This window comes from Natrix helvetica, assembly GCF_964273705.1.
Source record: "Natrix helvetica genome assembly, chromosome: 6".
In the NCBI taxonomy this organism is placed as follows: Eukaryota; Metazoa; Chordata; class Lepidosauria; order Squamata; family Natricidae; genus Natrix; species Natrix helvetica.
The window spans coordinates 67,751,297-67,770,325 of record NC_138553.1 but is presented as its reverse complement, the minus strand read 5'-3'; the positions used below and the strand labels follow the sequence as shown (position 1 = coordinate 67,770,325).

The 19,029-nt window shown below is 39.2% G+C and overlaps 1 protein-coding gene across 3 annotated transcripts in view; it reads right to left on the bottom strand.

The window, feature by feature from the left end:
- The window catches only part of TTLL8 (tubulin tyrosine ligase like 8), a 31,356-nt gene extending 14,751 nt beyond the window's left edge, over window positions 1-16,605 (bottom strand). Inside the window, exons 1-7 of one of the 3 annotated variants that reach the window (XM_081957739.1) lie at window positions 16,535-16,605; window positions 15,437-15,534; window positions 11,632-11,727; window positions 7,500-7,591; window positions 6,538-6,694; window positions 5,101-5,165; window positions 3,977-4,105 (exon numbers count right to left, since the gene is read on the bottom strand). In XM_081957739.1, coding sequence (XP_081813865.1) covers window positions 3,977-4,105; window positions 5,101-5,165; window positions 6,538-6,694; window positions 7,500-7,591; window positions 11,632-11,727; window positions 15,437-15,500 — 603 coding nt within the window. In that variant the 5' untranslated portion in view covers window positions 15,501-15,534; window positions 16,535-16,605. Of the gene's footprint in view, window positions 1-3,976; window positions 4,106-5,100; window positions 5,166-6,537; window positions 6,695-7,499; window positions 7,592-11,631; window positions 11,728-15,436; window positions 15,535-16,027; window positions 16,151-16,534 lie in introns of those variants that run through there. The other 2 variants (XM_081957738.1, XM_081957740.1) reach the window with 2 other exon arrangements.
- Between the last annotated feature and the right edge of the window lie 2,424 nt (window positions 16,606-19,029).

The window sequence follows — 19,029 nt, the reverse complement described above, 5'->3', positions numbered from 1 at the left end:
AAACATGGCAGATCTCTGAGTGTTGTGGCCCACCAGCTGCCAGCAGAGCTGGCGGCAAACTCGGATGATGAATAGGTTGTGAGGAACTTGGGCCAACTCTGGAGTCTGGGGAAGACTCTGATGGATGCTCTGCATCGGACGTAGAGATAGAGCCAGAGCCTTCGTTTCATAACCACCAGAGATGCAGCTGCCTTTGGATGCTGAGATAAGTGGGGAGGAAGAACAGTTGGGGCCTGTTTCAGAGATGAGTATGCGCAGAGCTCTTAAGAGAGGAGAACAACTGAGAGGACAAGGGGTCAATCAGAAAGCAAAGCACACATGGACACTGAATGGCCCCTCCCTGGCTGGGAAATAAATAGAAGGAAAGGGTTGTAGGAGACAACAGTTCGGATTTCTGAAGATTTGGCTCATTGTGTTTTGTGCCTCAGAGACTGCTTGCCAGAACTTAATTTGCAGGCTCCAATGACAGCAATTACTCTAAGAACACCCTAGAAGTGTGCTACTACTAATAAAGTGCAATCCCTTTTAGAACAAGCAGTCCTCCTCCAGTCTATACCCAAGAAGCACCCTAGGTAAATGGAGTCCAGGAAGAAGAAGAACATCATGGCTTCAAAACCTAATGGACTGGTTTGTACAAAACTCAACAGCACTTTTTCATGCAGTTGTTACAAAAATAGGATTGCCAACATGATCGCCAATGTCCAATGATGGATATGGGAGGAGGAGGAGGAGGAGAGGAAGAGGAAGAAGAAGAGGAAGAGGAAGAGGAAGAGGAAGGAGGAGGAGGAGGAGGAGGAGGAGGAGGAGGAGGAGGAGGAGGAGGAGAATCCTCCCCACAAATTCAAAGCTACTTTATTTCCCATCATCCATATCTTCATTGCATCTAGACATAGGTTCAAAACATGTCAAGACTTTCCTAATTAAAATGCTGTGGAATGAGGGGAATGTCATCAGCACTGATGACATTTCTGATGAGTGCTCTGATTGGCTTTACACACACACACACACACACACACACACACACACACACACCTTAACCGTGTCCCTGCCAATAAACAAAGTGAATATATGATTGAATGGTACTGTAACGGGTGATAGCTGTTCCAGTAGTAAGTGAGCCACTATAACAAGCATTGCCAGGTCTTTATCCAAAGATATATTCACTTCTTCTTAGATTAGTGGGTTCTTAAAACAGTTCCATTCAATTACCACATTTCCTGGGCTTCAATAATGTCATTACTCCCAATGACACACACACAAACTAACATCTCTGATGTTTTGCACAAGTGGTAGTTCCAAATCACAAATAACAAATTATCAACTGCCTCATTTCCCTCAGAATATGCCCAAATTTCTCCCCTGGAGATAATTTCTACCAATTTAAGGACCACTGCCCTTCTTTTAGCATGTATAAGCCACACCAAGTGAGAGTCAACAGAACCTGTGATTGACTAGACACTATATATGTCCTCAGACTCATAAAATGTAAATCCATTCTTATCATATGCATTACAAATCAGCTACTAGAGGCATGGCAAAAATACATCCCATCACAGGCAGAGTACCCTAAATGCCACCTCCTCCTCCACCATCACCATCATTGTATATGTCAACACAAGAAGATCATCTGAAACCCTCTGAAGTTATTAAGTTGGTCTACAGGCCTCCTCAAAACATGTTTTTCTTATGTCAGGTAGTTAAGTTACTCAAAAGGAAGAATAATGTGATTTTAAGTGTATTCTTCCCTTTTAACCCCATCCTCCACCTCTCACTCTATGATCAGACAGGAAAATGTCATCTTTCACCACTCCTATATTACCTATGAATTTTCAGCTGAGATTTAATCTATTCTACTTCAAATATTCCAATTTGCCCATGAGTTGTCTAACACAGACAACTCTAAGATCAAAATATACAATTTCCAAAATAATAAACTTGCAATGGAATCTGACATCTCTTGTGGATGACAAGTAACAAATAAATCTACTTGCTACCTACAGTATGTGAAATGGCAGAATACTCAAAACAGCAATATGGAAATTTTATTTTCATCACATCAAATTACCCGTGCCTTTGCTTGGTGGGTAATATATCTTGGATAATGTAAGGGCAACTCTGTTCCGATGGTAGTACATCTGTTTTCCATTCATAAGATCTTTGATTCATCAACATATTTTTCTTTGAGACTTTGGAAAATTGTTGCCAATCAGCATAGACATAATATTGGCCAAAAGTTGATTACAAGCTTGATGTGACAGAAATTGGATCATTCAATTCCAAAAAATGTTTTAACGCTATCAACTGGGAGGATTGCTTCCACAAAACCAAATCCCACAATGATGTTAACCTCAAGATTTGCCAACATGCTATAGACATTAGAGACAATTAAATCCCCAATGCCAAATATATCTTCTCCAGGAAAAGAAAGCATTGGCTCCAGTGTCAAATTAGACAACTATCCCATTACAAAAAGACTTTCCCAGAAAAACTACAATGTTAGCATAGCCACAGAACAGTCAGGAAGCCAAGGAATGCTGAGTAAGTTGGGGAAAAGATACTGGAAGCTCAGCAGAGCTCTATGAAAGCTAAAGAAAGTAATTTCCTGAAACACTCTATGGAATAACTGCCTCCTTGTTTTTTCAAAACCTCATTGTCATTGTAGTCCTACCTCATAACCTCATAGTTACACCTTAATGATCTCACTGACTTCATTAGGCATATGAGTTGTTGTTCTCAATGAAATGCCAGGCTGCTTTTTCCAATCACAGGTGTTTTGCAATTTACATCAGTCTATATAAAAAGGACTGTAACTCTGGCCCTCTTTAGGCCCCATCTTTGCCTTCAGAATTAATTAACATATTTATAACTAAACAACATTGTTGACAAGTTAAATCATAAGGGGGAAACCTCATATTTCACTCTTGTTAAGAAATTCTGTAAAAAAAAAATGTGAATGTGCGCTCACATTTGCGAACTGGTAGGAAAGATAAGTGAACACCACCCCTGTGAATTATCCACAACTTGTGAAGGAAAGGTTTTCCACATGTTAATTGTTCTTACTATTAAGAAATTTCTCCTTAGTTCTAGGTTGCTTCTGTCCTTGATTTGTTTCCATCCATTAGTTTCCATTAGCTTCCATCGTTTCTTTTCTTACCTTCTGGTGCTTTGGAAAATAAGTTGACTACCTCTTCTTTGTGGCAAATATTTTTTTTGGTGGAAAATAAGTTGACTACCTTTCTCTGTGGCAGCCCCTCAGATATTGGACCACTGCTATCATGTATGTCCTTCTTTTCTCTAGACTAACCATACCCAATTCCTGCAATCGTTGTTCATATGTTTTAGCCTCCAGGCTCCTAATTATCTTTGTTACTCTTTTCTGCACGCTTTCCAAGGTCTCAACATCTTTTTTTATACTAATTGGTGACCAAAACTGGATGAATATTCCAGATGTGGTTTTACTAAGCTTTTATAAAACAATACTAATTCTTCACATAATGTTGAGTCTCCTATTCTACGTGGTTATTTTCAGTGCCCATGATAGTGTCACACTAATTTGTATAACATTTTGGTATCTATGGCTCCATAGACTATGTAGTCTGCGTAGTTTAGAAGTCTATGGCTCCCGAGCTCCTTTTTCACTGGCTGAGGATTGCAGGAGGCCGTTGCAGCCAAAAACGGAGTTTGGGAGCCCGTTTTCACTGGCAGAATGCTCAGGCCACCAAAGCACAGACACAAGTGACGTTGAGCTGGCCACACCCACCTTGGTCACATCCACCCCATCTCCCCAAGGTCAAACACAACCCTGATGTGGCCCTCAATGAAATTGAGTTTGGCACCCCTGCTCTATTTTAATATTCTATCAATTAGGGTTTAATTTAATTTATTGCTCAGAGTCAAATGGGTCAACCTTTCTAAGCTAAATGCATGTGTTAAACATTTACTGATATGTTATCCTTTTCAATATTTACGTACTTACTTTGGTTGTAAAAGAGCCAGTTCTTGAATAATGGTTCAATATCTGATCAATATGGAGAGTGTAGTAATCGACTGCATCCTTTTTAGTAGTCCAATAAAAAGAAGTTTCTTCATTTCTTACCAATCTAGACTGGCCCAAAGAAGACTCTGTTATGTTTCCACATGGAAAACATTATCCACTTCATCCAATACTCTTTGATAACCCATCCCTAAATTGAACAAATTGAAGCAAAGCCTTCATTTCATTTTATAGGAAGTCCTGTTCGTGCTGCAACTAAGAAATGAGACGTTCCATGAGGATCCAATGCTATAGTTGTACAGAACAATAAAGCATGGAAGATTGATGGAAAGAGGAATTCATATTACAACAGGGGTGTCCAAACTTGGCAACTTTAAGACTTGTGGACTTCAAATCCCAGAATTCCCCAGCCAGCTCTGCTGGCTGGGAATTCTGGGAGTTGAAGTCCACAAGTCTTAAAGTTGCCAAGTTTGGACACCCCTGTATTACAAGAAAAACTACATAGAAAGTGGGAAATTTATGTGATCTAGATTGAAATCAGAATTATAGTCAGAGCTTGGCCTTCAAGTCAAAGCATATTGATTCTTAGGCTGCCAACATTATTATCCATCTAAGAATAACTTCAGTTTAGTTCTTTGTTAAATTTATAACCCTCTTTAATCATCAAAGGGTGAATACATTCATAAAAAGTAATCAGTTGTCCCTTTCACGTGCATAAACTGTGCAAAACCTGTGTTCCTATGAAATAGGTGAACTTTTGTGAGTCTTTCAAGCTGACCCAATGAACTGTCACTTCAGATCATACTACAGAGAAAATTCTGTCCAGTTATTTGCTAGAATTTCCCCTCGAACTGAGGAGTAAGGAGTTGCATTTTAGGGTAATCCAGCAGGATATTCTGGTGAATATACTACTCTCTCGACAATAAGTGGGTCCCTGCTTCTCTCTCCACCCTCACTGAAAATAAACTTTCCATTCCATTTTTTATTAGTTTATAATATAGCATACAAAAGTAAATAATAGGGAACTTGGAGAAGAGAATCAACTTCACAAAAATACTAAAAAAAACCTAGAATTTACAATAGCATGATAATCTCTAGAATCTTACCATTATATCATGGATGTCATTTGAATTGTTTAAACTTTCTTCTTCATGCAATACTGTCTTGTTTTCTTAAAAAGAAAATACAAAAAACTAAATAGGCTGCAGCAAAGTGTATTGAAAACACATTATTGCCATGAATTAAAAATTCTATAAGATTCAAATAAGGTTAGCCTATAATAGAACATTGAAGTATATGTTAAATGTTTTTAATGTTCTCATAGCTATATCCCAACTATGAAAAGCCTTTCTTCCAACATTTGGAAGTCCTACTTCAAACATTTATTTCCAAAAAATGTTATTAGAAAAATCAAGTCATGAGATAGAATAATCAGAATTTTGACAGTCCCCACAACACCATTTTTTCTAATGTCCAGATTCACTTTTATATTTTAAACCAATGTCATTTACAATCATTAACTTCAAAATGAAAAATTAATAGTACATGCTTTAACATGAGCAGAAGACAATCAAATTTCCTAGATATGTGTAGCCAAAAATGGCAGCAAAGAGATGGAGCAAATGCGAATCCAGCTGCTGAACCTAATTGTTTAAATTTTTGCAACCCAGATGTTGCAAAACAGTGGAAATGCTAATTAAGTAGGCTTCATTTAAAGGAAAATATAAAAGGCATCTCCACTATTTTGAATGCTGCTGCTGCTGCAAATTATTGTATATACTATGGACAGCGAGAGTAACTAATAGAGAGGTTTTAAATCATATAAAACCAGACACATCCTTAGAACTAAAATCATAAGACTGCATCTGAATTACTTTAGCCAGGTTATGCATGTGTATTCATTGGAGAAGGCAATGATGCTAGGAATGTTTAGTGGACAAAGAATAAGGGCAAGCAAAGAATATGCTGGGTTAATAACATCAAATATGATGGAAAGGTGAATATACAACAATTGAAAGAAGTTGTGCTTGATAGGATAGCGTAGAAAACGCTTATCTATAAAATCACCAAGATTGGAGACAGGACTAAATGGTTAAAAACAAACATTTCCACTAACAGTATACAAAATGTGTTGTCCTTAGGTTAAGTTGATCTTAACCAACTATTTATTTTCCAACAGCTGCACTTATTCATAGCATTCCCTGGCTGGTACTTCTCCCTCTTCACCAATTAGAATAATTGTGAGCATTTTGTAACCTGACAGTAGGTAAAGTTATCATCAAGGGGGATTACTAAATGAGAAACTAGCAATTATTGGCTTCTTGGGGCAGACAGGGAAATGCATCTGAAAAAGTATATTGACATAATATAAATCTCAAATAAGTCACACATCCATGACACCTATCTGCATTAAAGTTTACCAATCCCGAAAGAAGAGTTGAAAAACATATTGCTATGTGAATATGTTTCACAAATTCAAGCCAATTATTATGTATTTCTAAGCAAATAAAAAGCAAGACAAAGACATAGTTAAAATATGTTACCATTTTTAACGCTGTTGTCACGTTCCGCTTCATTCCCTTCATCTTTATGGTCATGAATGTCAAATTTAAGAATATGCTTTCTTTCCACCCATCCTCTCTTTCTTAAACAAGAGCGAATAACTGGGTAAGGACCACAGATGGTAAAAATTCTCCTTTCCTGAAATCATAAAGGGGTTTCAGAGCTGATGATCACATAAAGCAATAGTCAACAAAATGCCTGCAATGGTGTATTCTTCATCTTTATCCTTGGTTAATTTTTTTAAAGGTCTCTCTCAAAAATAAACAGCAATGCACATTAAAAACTATGAAGCTTTGATTGCAATATCATAACCGTCATCTTAACTCCTTTTACCATACTGTGCAAATTCTTTGCCATCACTGAATTGCCCTCAATGTTTCCAAGCAAATTAATGTTGCTTTCAATTGGCTGAAGGCTCCATTGGACTTGGATAACTTATCAAGCCAAATAGTAGGCCAGAGCAAAAACTTAATTTCAGAAATGTTTTCCCTTTTTTTAAAAGAACTTTGAACAACAGTTGTATCAAACCATTCTACAATAGATGTACAGATATTATTTTTCTCTCATTGTTATCTCTGACTTAATTGCAGACTTTTGACAGATCTGAACACTTGGGAAAATGCACGGACAAATTCAAAGCACTTTAAAGTTACTGAAGAATATATTGACATGATCTCAGCTTTTAAGAACCTTTTAGAAGAATGAAAAAATGTAGACATGGAAGTAAGTGCGAAGAATTATGCAGCTGTATTTTTAAACAGATGCTAATCCTATTTTCACTTTTATCTCTATTTTTTCAAAGCAATATTTTCCCTTTTTTTTCTTATTCAGGGTGCTATTTTTAAATATGTTTGTAGAATATTTTTAAATGGTTTAATTCCAAATAATAGATAGACATGCTACAATACAAATACTATTTAAAAAATATTGCTATTAACTATACCCTGATGGCTTTATCTGCTAAAAATCTTGCAAGCTTGTATTTGTCTATTTTGGGGAGAGGAGGCAATTCTTCCACTGATCTTGGTGCGAGCTCTGAAAATATAAAGAAAAATCTTTGTTATAAAAATGGTTAAATAAAAGCAGAACAATGTAGAATTAGAACTGCACTAAAAAAAATGAGGTTATTTGGTAATAACCAGGCTAAAAATCAGGCAACCATGAATTAGCCATGAAAGTCAACTGGATGACTTTGGCCAGTTACTTTCTCTCAGGCCGTCTCACCTCACATGGTTGTTGTGAGGAAATAGGAAAAATGTGAATTTGATATGTTTGCTAAAGAGTTATTGAGATACAAATAAATAAATAAATTCTCCCAGATACCCTTGCATATTCAATAGATTTATCTTGACATTAACAATTATTTGATATCTGACAACTAGTGATCAATTTCCCTATTGGTCATGAACCTCTGAGGAAGAGCAATTAAAATATTATAGCACTAGTGAGGGAACTAACTAGCCAACGTTAACTGACAATCCTCTTGGCAATTTGTGCAAGCAACATTATAAATAGGATAGGATAGGATAGGATAGGATAGGATATGTTTGGATAGGATAGGACAGAACAGGACAGAACAGAACAGAAAACGAACAGAACAGAATTCTTGATTGGCCAAGTGTGATTGGACGCACAAGGAATTTGTCTTTGGTGCATATGCTCTCAGTGTACATAACAAGATACATTCATCAAGAATCATAAGGTACAACACTTAATGATAGTCATTGGGTACAAATAAGCAATCAGGAAACAATCAATATCAAGGATACAAGCAACTAGTGCTACTTATGTTTGGATTAAAGCCTATACATAGGCTACATATTGGAGGAAAAAATGAAGATTAATGATGTACACAAAATAAAGTAGATTATGTACAAATGTGGCTTTTCGTACTAGTCTATGTCTAGTAATTCAGATTAAGTTCAGGACTAAGAGATTCCTGGCCAGACTATTCTCTGGTGGTCACTCCTGGCTGTGGGCAAACCTGATAGTTGTGCCTCAGTCTTGCAGGCCATCTAAAATTTCCCACAATGACTTGACACAGTACTATACTGGAGAATTGTGAGAAATTAAAACAGTGACTTCACAATCAAAGCTTCCTGATGTCAGGGGCCCAGAGCATCAACACAGGTAATCTTTGCCACAGGCTAGATTTTGCCCAAAGGAAGAAAGGAAAAACAAGTTATCATTAAAGCAATATCTCTATTTACACATTTGATGTAGACAATGGCTGGCTGGGGAATTCTGAGAGTTGAAGTCCACAAGTCTTAAAGTTGCTAAAGATGGTCACCCATTGTCTATACCCGGGGTTGCCAAACTGTGACTCTGGAGCCACATGTGGCTCTTTCATCCCTCTGCTGTGGCTCCCTGTCGCTGGTCAGCTCCACAATTGATAGGGCTTTCGGTTAGGACAGGTAGAGGAAAATGGACACCTCACTAGGAGGAGACTCTATGGTGGGGAACCAGACTTCCGGTCAGCTCCAGAATTGAATGCCCCCCATTCAATTCAAAGAGTTTGTGACTCTTTGAGTGTTTAAGGTTGCCGACCCCTGGTCTATACTAAATTTAGCATAATTTAGCATAATTAACCAAATTCATAAAAATTACAATTTCAACCACTCGATAAGCTTCCATAAAATGTACAAACTCAAATCTTCCCTATTTTTCAATAGGATTAGCAAAAAAGTAACTTTTAAAATATTTTTTGTATTCTGCCTTTATTAATTTTATAGGCAGCAAACATACCTAATACTCCTTCCTTCTCCTTTTTTCCCCATAACAAGAACTCTATGAGGTGAGTTGGCCTGAGAGAGAGTGACTGGTCCCAGAATCACCCAGCAGGCTTTCATATCTAAGGCAGGACTAGAATTCACAGTCTCCTGGTTTCTAGCCTTGAGCCTTAACTACTAGATCAAACCATTGCCCAAGTCTTTGAAAAAATTTCCCCAGATCCTTCTTTCATCTTAGTATCTGTCAGTCTACAATGAAGCTGTGTTGCCTATTTCTTTTCTTGGAATGTTGCCATTGGAGATTATTGGAAACAAATGCACTTATATAATGAGGAACATTCCATCCAAGAAGAGCTGAGAGTCAGAAATGGTGCAGAGCTTCTTTCAGAAAATGAAATGAAATGAAAGGAGGCTATTATTCTAAATGAATGTTACATATATGGGAGGAAATTTTCCCGCCTCTCTCCCCATGCATTAAAGCACATCATGCTGACAGTACTGGTAATGGCAATTGGGTCTGGCAAGTCCATTGCTAAGTGACATGATTGTTAGTGAAGCATCATGTGACCATGCCTGACTTACAACATCAGTTCCACTGGGGTCATTAGGTGAGATGTCATGTCACTGTGACTTGTGACTTGTGACTTACTTCCCCATTGACTTTGTCGGAAGCCAGCTGTGACACTCACATGACTGCAGGACCCTTAACTGTTGTAAATTGCCCTGGTTGCCAAGGGTCCAAATCATGATCACAAGGTCATGAGGACGCTATAACTTCCATAACTATGAGGACCAGTTTTGAACCTATTTTTTCAGCACCATTGTAAGTTTGAATTATCACTAAACAGGTCAGTTGTTAACTGAGGACTACCTGTAATGGTCATAGGAAAGACAGATGATAAAATTTATTTCAGGGACATTTTGTTCTTGGATACTTGATTTCTGACCACAGATAGTCAATTTCTTCATAGATCATGTCAAAAGATAGCAACTTTTAATTTTTGAACTTTCTAATCTAGAGTCTAGAGTTTTTGTCTAATGATTCCTGCCTCCACCTAAAGTACTCAGGGAAACTAGAGCAAGAGGCTGCAAAAACAATGGTGTTCTCCTTTCCCTTGTTGACAACTCTGTGATTTATAACCTTAGTTCTCCAGTTTTACAGACCTTAGGTCTAATCTGAATGTTTTGTCAGAGTGGGAGTTGTGGTTGTGAGGTGCCAAATAGATCCAGTGGCTTCTTTGCTCCCCAGGTCCAGTCACTTGTCATACCTCAGTTACAGGTTCCCTTGTGTTGGAATATTATGATGTAGAAATTTTGCAGGATTTTGCAGTGAGACAGGAAAAGAAATCTGATTTGTGTTACACCCTCTGAAGTTGGAATCTTATGTTGGTTGGGATCGTAAGTCCAAAGCTCTAATATTTTATTCTGGAGTCTTCAATCTTTTTGGGTGGGTGGACATATTTGGAATGCTGATAAGAAGCTAGGAGCATTCTCACAAAAAGCTAAGGGAGGTTGTAACTCATAAAATAACTGTCATGGAGATAGAGCCAGTTGGAAATAATGTATTTAACAAAATGCTACCTCCCCTCTGCCCTCTTCCATAGGACATTTTGTACTATCCATGCTTTAACTTTACAGTATCCTCTTTCTGGGCATTTGGTACACTTCCAAAATGTGCATTAAGATGCAGCTCCTTGTCATTCTGTTTTTTTAAGAGTGTCTGCACTATTCAGGATCTATAATTATTCCTGGAATAAATGAAGATGCTGCTGGAAGATCTAAATTTAGCAGCTTCTCATTATTTTAATTTATTTTTTAAAATACAAAAGGGAACCATAGGCTGACCTGTAAAAATATTAATACTGCAGTCAATTTGATGTAGCAGTTAAGACAGGGGTGTCATGTCACTTATCTCCACTTTTCCCCCTTCGCTAAACCAGAGGTGGGCGCGGCCAGTGTGTGATGCATCCAGTTCGCGGACCACGAGTTTGACAACCCTGAGTTAAGGCAACAGGCTAGAAATGGGGAAACTCTGATTTCTAGTCCCATCTTAAGCACAAAGCCAGATACGTGGCCTTGGGCCAATCAGCCTTTCTCAGTGCTAGAAAGAAAACAGCAGGGAATAGTCCAGTAGACGCCAGGAGTCAAAATGACTTGAAGACAGATACACAGAGTGCAAATGAGAGCTCTGTTTTTCCTCCTTTGATCAGATACAATTGCTCTAATTTTCTTATACTATATATTCCCTACCAAAATGCATTGTGCATGTTAATCAGCTCACATGAAATATTTTACTTTTTTTTAATGAATGCTTAATATCCCAGTACATAGACACCGGAAACATACCTGGAAACATCCCATGGTGGCAGGAAACTACAGGAAGGCAATTGTCCAAAGCGATGTTCAGATTTTTATCAGACAAGAGTTCAGACTCTGTTAAACCTGATAGAAAATAAGCAAAACTTGTCAGATGAACCATGGTGAAAACAAAGTAGAATTGGAATGAATTTTTACATATGTGGAAACTAACAGGCAAATCTCCTCGGAACGTTCAAATTAGAGACAAATTGGTATCTTGCCTGCAGGGCCAAAGTTCTATAAACATTCAATAGATTATGGTTTGTTGTACAATCAGCCAGAGGGTTAGACTGGGTTTTCCATTTTTAGCTACCTGTTGAGTCCTTCCCAAGGACATGGAATAGGCAAGTGGAGTTGTTTGGTGGTGTTAAAGGTATTGTCACTTTAACAATACCTGTTCCAAGTAAAGCTGCCTTTTGCAAATGACTAGTGGTGATTTTGTCAATGCCAACCTTGTTCAAGTGGTGCTTCAGTTGTTTTGAGATTGCATCCAAGGCACCCACTACTATTGATAGTACCTTTGCTGGGATTTTTCTTTATTTTCAGAAAGGCAAATCCAAATCCAACCTTAGGATCCCTTAAATCAGGGGTGTCCAAACTTGGGAACTTTAAGACTTGTGGACTTCAACTCCCAGAATTCCCCAGCCAGCCATGCTGGCTGGGGAATTCTGGGAGTTGAAGTCCACAAGTCTTAAAGTTCTCAAGTTTGGACACCCCTGCCTTAAATGTTTTAATTACTTCACATTGAACCCAAATTGTTATAACTTCTACTCAAATTAATTTCATCAAATCATTTTCATATATTCAGATTTAGATGTGTAACTGTTTTTATGAGTACCGGCGTACAGAATAAAGAATAAAATATTCCTTCACTTGTCATACACTCATCCATAACATTTCTCATATATACTGGAGGGCAAACTACCAGATGTCATTCATTTTGATCCATAACTATTTTAGACCAAATGTCCATTTACTGTGGCCTAAAATCCCATCTCTAGCAATAGCTAACTTGTTCATATGGACATCCTAAAATGCAGGAAGGTCTTATCCACCTTTATGTAGGAGCACGGATGTATGTGCTGCTGAATTGAACAGAACTTATCTCTTTGCATACAGTCATTAGTAATCTTGTTAGGAAACTTATTTTTGGAAAGCTGTATGGTTCTCACTGGAACTATATCTATGTGCGGGAAGCATGCAGTGAGGTACCTCAAGGTTCTGTCTTGAGCCAGTACTCTTCAACATCTTCATAAATGACCTAGATGAAGGATGAAGAGGCGCTCATCAAGTTTGTGGCTGGCACTAAGCTGGAGTCTATTGCTATTGCTAACACTTTGGAAAGCAGACTCAAGATTCAGAAGGAACTTGACAGACTTGGACATTTGGCCCTTTCGAACAAGATACAATTCAGTGGTGAGAAAGGTAAGGTCCTCCACTTTTGCAGGAAAATCCAAATGCACAGACACAGAATAGGCAGTACCTGGATCAACAGGAGTGCTTGTGAGGGGAATCTAAGTGTCCTAGTGGACTACCACTTAAGAATGAGTCAGCAGTGTGCTACAGCTGCCAAAAAGTCAATGCAGTCCTAGGCTGCCTTAGCAGAGGAATAGGGTCAAGATCACATGAACTGATAGCACCACTCTATACTTCTAGTACTCCACACTTGGATTGTTGCGTCAGGTTCTGGTCGTCAGGATACAGAATAGATGCTGAGCTCCTACCAAGAGTGCAAAGAAGAGCAACAAAGATGACAAAAGGTCTGAAATCTAACTGAATAATGAATGGGTATGGGAACTACCACTAAGTAAATTTAGCCTTACGAAGAAAAGGATTAAGGGTGACATGATAGCCATCTTCCAACACTTGAATGGATGTCACAGGGAAGAGAGGGTCAATTTCTTCTCCAAAGCACCTGAAGGCACTATAAGAAGCAATGTGTGGAAGCTCATCACAGGAAGATCCAAACTGGGAGTAAGGAGAAATTTCCTGACAGAGAGAATAATTAGTCAATGGTACAGATTGCTTCCCAGAGTTTTGAGTGCTCCACTACTGAGAGTTTTCAAGATTGGACACCTATTTGTACAGGATAGAATAAGGACTCCTGCCCTGGGCAGAGGGTTAGACTGGAAGACCTCTCAGCCCTATGATACTATATGCTACATAATTAAGGATTCTGATAAACTTTTTATAAAGTAGAAAATAGGCTGGAGTTCACTGTAGGAGTTTATGTCTTCAGCTGTATTTGGTTTGATTGTGTGCCATCAAGATGGTATGAACTCTTATTCACCATATCTAGGTGGATCTGTTCCCAACCTGGTCCTTCAGATCTTCCAACAGTGCACATTTTGCTGCTATAATTGAGTCCATCCACATTGATGCTAATTACCCCCTTGTTTCCTGCTACCTTTTTCTTGGACTAGAGGACATCCAAGGTCTCTCCCAGCCTAATAGTCTATGATTCCCAGCATTATAGACTTCTCCAGGTCTTCACATAACATGTCTAAAATCTAATACTTCGAATTTGATTACTTGCATCTTGAGTGAGAATTCGGGGTTGATTTGTTGATTTGATCCATTTGTTTGTTTTCTTGGTTATCAGTTGTTTTTCTTAGGAGTCTTCTCCAACACCAACATTTAAAAGTTCACTCTATTCTGATACCCTGCTTTCTGCCTTGCTTCTTCAAACTCCATTAACCAAGTTTATGGTTAAGCTCACCAGTGTGCCTAACATCCCTGTCCTACTGACCACATTTATTTGTATTCATTTCTTTCATTCATATCCATGTTTATATTAATACTACTATATTGTACATGTTTGACAAACTAATAAATACAAATACAAGTTCAACTCTAGGTGTAGCTTGAAGCAGTTGAGCTCATTCTTATTAGAATACCAATAGTAAAAGGGAGTCAGAAGTAGAATTCCGTGGGATTCATTGATTCATGATTAATCTTACTGAAGCAATGTAAAAAACTATTTCACCACAGCAGGTGAGTAATAAATATATTAATTAGTATTGGTTCTTATTGGTTGGTTCTCTTGCTACAAAAAGATACCATTTAAAAATGATTAAGGTATCAGGCTAGAAACCCAGAGAACATGGATTTTGGTCCTGTCTTAGGCATAAAGCCAGCTGGGATCTTTGAGCTGGTCACTCAATCTCAGCCCTAGGAAAAACCATTCCAAAATCTTGCCAACAATATTGCCAGGACTTGTCCAGGCAGTCATCAGGATTCAAGACTGACTTGAAGGCATAAAAAATCTGTTGAACTGCTAGTGATATGGAAATATAATCTTACATATAGATCGGAATATTCTGACAATAGAGCATTCAGCATCTTAATGCTTTACCAACTGTATCTTTGAAGGATGGAAATGAGGGATACAAATATCCCCCCCCCCCATTGTCTTAGATGAATTTTAATTTTATCTTTTTTTAATCTAATTTTATAAATGGGAAGATTTGTATTTAGATCAGAGAAACACCCAGACTAAATTTTCCCCTGACCAACTTACTTCATTTCCTGCTATCTAACACCCAGTATGCCCCCTTTTTCTAATCTGCAGAAAAGGTTTTATCTTCACTAAATGACACAGAAATGGAGACAGATCAGTTATTTCCCTCTGAAGCTAAAACCAGATTTCTGACTTTGAGTGTGGCATTGAAGGGGATGATCTTTTAAGAATCATATAATTATCCAGTCATCTCCCTATTGCTTTTAATGCTCCCTTTCCCACAATCCCAGTGGGGGGGGGGGGAACCCAATGCTGTAATTTGTAAACACTAACTATTTTCTCGTTCATGTTTTGTTTCTTCGTTTTTAGATTTTCTTTCTACATGAAGCCGGTTCATCCTGTCATTGTTGCTTCACTCTTTTGTCACAGTCCTGCCAATGGAGAAATATCACAGCCTTAATACTATATTTCTACCAAAAGTTACAAGCAGCAGTTATTCAAGAAAATGAAATATAAAAATATTTCCTTTTTTTAAAAGGATGGCTAAATCTCTCCTTCGCTTTTCTGTCAACTACCAAATATATGATTTTAACTGGGAAGTTCTAAACATATGATTTTCATCGAATATATTTATTGTCCTTAAGCAGGTTTGTCGTGGTTGTCAGAGAGAGGCCAACATCCTTTTTAGTTACTTCCAGACAAAATGTACCATCAATACATATTATCACTGGAAACAAATGGAAAGCATGTTTATGCTTAACCACACCATTTATGTGAATTGATATGAAAAACCCAAAGTGTCATTTGTTGTTTATGAATACCTGAGCTCCTAAATCATTTTTACAAGGTTCTGATGCATATCCTATGTTGTCCACCACCCTCCTTTTTCATTTCATCCTTTTTCTTTTATTATCAAGTACTTACTATGCTTTCAAAAGGGCCACTAGATTGGCATTCTGGCTATTCGCTTTGTTTTGTCTTACCCTCCTGGAAACAGCAGAGCTCCTCTACCTGGTGACCTTTGAAACTTTTACCCTCCCCTTACAAAGTGTTACCTTGCTCCTTACCTAACTACCATTATGACCTTTGTAGGCAGGCAACCTTGTGCATTGTGGGTAGGGGATTTGGACATAAAGCAAACATTTGTGTGAAAGGGGTGGACTCTGGATTATTTTATTGATTTGTTTTAGTTACTAAGATCAGTCTCAACAGCAATCAATGCATTTAGCTAGACCAGTTCTCAACCTTCCTAAAGCCGTGACCCTTTAATACAGTTCCTCATGTTGTGGTGACCCCCAACCATAAAAAAAATTTCATTGCTACTCTATATCTGTACTTTTGCTACCGTTATGAATCCTAATGTAGATATTGATATTGGAAGACTGCTGTCATATCACCCTTAAGCCCTTCTTTTCGTTCAACCAGACATACCCAGTTCCTGCAACTGTTCTTCATGTGTTTGAGCTTCCAGTTCCTTAATCCTCTTGGTTGCTCTTCTTTGCACTTTTTCTAGACTAGAGTCTCCACATCTTTTTTATAGAGGCAGCCAACATCTTGTCCGCTCCTAAATTCTGGGTCTGAAAAGAATCACATCCTGGAGGCTGGACAACCTCGGCTGCTATACAATCATACACACACATACACAGAGACACACAGTGGCTTTATTCCCACAGCCTCCTTAACTAAGTTGCCTATAGCTGCATTCACAAACTTGCTTACCCTGCCTGGATGGAGCTTCAACCTGGTTGGGGGTTGTTTGCAGGAGTGCTTTTAACCTTGGTGGTGGTGGTAAGCTTAACCTTAATTTATTGGGCAAACATCATGCATTGTTTATTTTTAATTTTTTTTTTAAAAAAAAAGTTTTTTATTTTCTCTTTCAAGTTCATTCACAAATATACACTCTTATAATTACCATTAATTATATCATCCTTAATCATTTATCATTATTTTCTTACAAATATATAGAATAGTTTGGGGCACTTTCTTGCCACCCCATTTTATTTTGCAACAACCTTGCTCCTTCTATCTTCTCTACCTCCTTTCTCTGCCTTCTTCTTTCCTCCTCTACTTCCTCCCTTCTTCTTTCCCTCTCTTTCCTCCCTTCCTCCTCTTTTCCTCCTTTTTACCCTCTCTCCTATTCTGACTTCCCCTCTTTTGCTTCCTCTGCTTTACCCTTTCTTCCTTTCCCTCCTCCTCCTTCCTCCCTTCTTCCCCTTTCCTCCCGTCCTCCTCTCTTCTCCTCCCTCTTATCCTCTCTCCTACTCTTGATTCCCCTCCTTTACTCCCTATGCTTTACCCTTTCTTCCTTTCCCTCCTCCTCCTTCCTCCCTTCTTCTTCCCCTCTTTCCTCCCCTTCTCCTCTCTTCTCCTCACTCTTACTCTCTCTCCTACTCTTGATTCCCCTCCTTTACTCCCTATGCTTTACCCTTTCTTCCTTTCCCTCCTCATCTTTCCTCCTTTCCGTTGTTGCCCTTGCTTATTTACTTTCTCTGATGGGTCCTCAGGGTGGCATTTCAGGAAACCCAACTTTATATTTTCATACACATCATTTTCTCTGTTACATTTTATTTTTAATAATAATTCCACTTGTATCATTTTTAAGTTGTTTACTTGCATTGCATTTTATTTTTGCTCTTTTCCTTTGTGCATGGTTTATGGTACTTTTAGCAAGCAGGTTTTCATTGTGTGAATGGGGCTAATTCAGGCTCCTGAGCTTGGCTCTTGATGACAGGTCTGGTTGTGGATTTAGATATAGTTAAAAGTATCTGGCAGCGGTGTGGAAAACATAGCTGCGCGCACGCCCCACACAATTACAGCCCGGAGCAGAACCTAAGTCCCTCCCTCCCTCACAGGAACACTTTCACTCCATTACAAAGTCTCCAAGGCTAATTGTACGGGGTGTGCGCGCGCACCTGTGTTTTTTAAGGTGTGGAGCTGCGGCAACGCGCTGCGTGGCCATACCAGAGCCCATCCGCGGGGATTTCAAGGAACGCAAGGTGGAGTATAACTTTAGAGTTGCGCTGGTCTCAGTGACCTTGTGAAACGGTCGTTCGACCCCAAAAGGGGTCACGTCCCACAGGTTCAGAACCGCTGAGCTAGACAGTTTTATACCACCTGTCTCCCTGAAAATAAGATCCAGCATGTTTTTTACATGTGCATCTAAGCCCTACACCCAAAATAAGCCCTACTTAAGAGCCTTTGCAGCCAGCCAGCTGCCCATTCCATCTGGTTACTCACGGTGCCACGGTCACAGTGTATCATGCTGACAGTACAGCTTTACCTCAGAGACCTTGCAGCCAGGCCATTCACACCCCGACACCTGCCTCACGGGGACAGCACCAACAACCATGTGCAGCAGGAGCCCATGGGACCGCCAGACCACTTCTTCTGCTTATTCGAGGCAAAGCAGGTGTCGGGGCATGGATGGCCTGGCTGCAGGGACACTGAAGCCACTGCAGGGCGAATGGGACAGCTTCACCCCCCCCCCTCACTGTCATGGTACCAGCATGTCACTCAGCCTCCTGTTCTGTTGCGGCCATGAGCAAGCAGAAGAAGTGGGCCTGTGGCCATGTGGGGTCCTGCTGGATGGGGCTGTCGGAGCCACTACGGCAAGGTGAGGCAGCTTCGGGGACATAGGTGGCCTGGCTGTGGGGGCCCTGAGGTAAGCTGGTGTAGGTGCGCATGGGGCCGCTCCATCCCCCACCTCGCTGCAGCGGCACTGGCACACCACGCAGCCCCCTGCCCATTGTGAGCAAGCAGAAGTGAATCTTTGATACATGGGGGGAAAATAAGACATCCCTCCAAAAATAAGCCCTAAAGCTTATTTTGGGATCCAAAAGAAAATAAGACCTGGTCTTATTTTCAAGAAAACACAGGTAAGAATCCTGACCAAAAAATAGGAATTACACACGGATGCTAAAGTATGG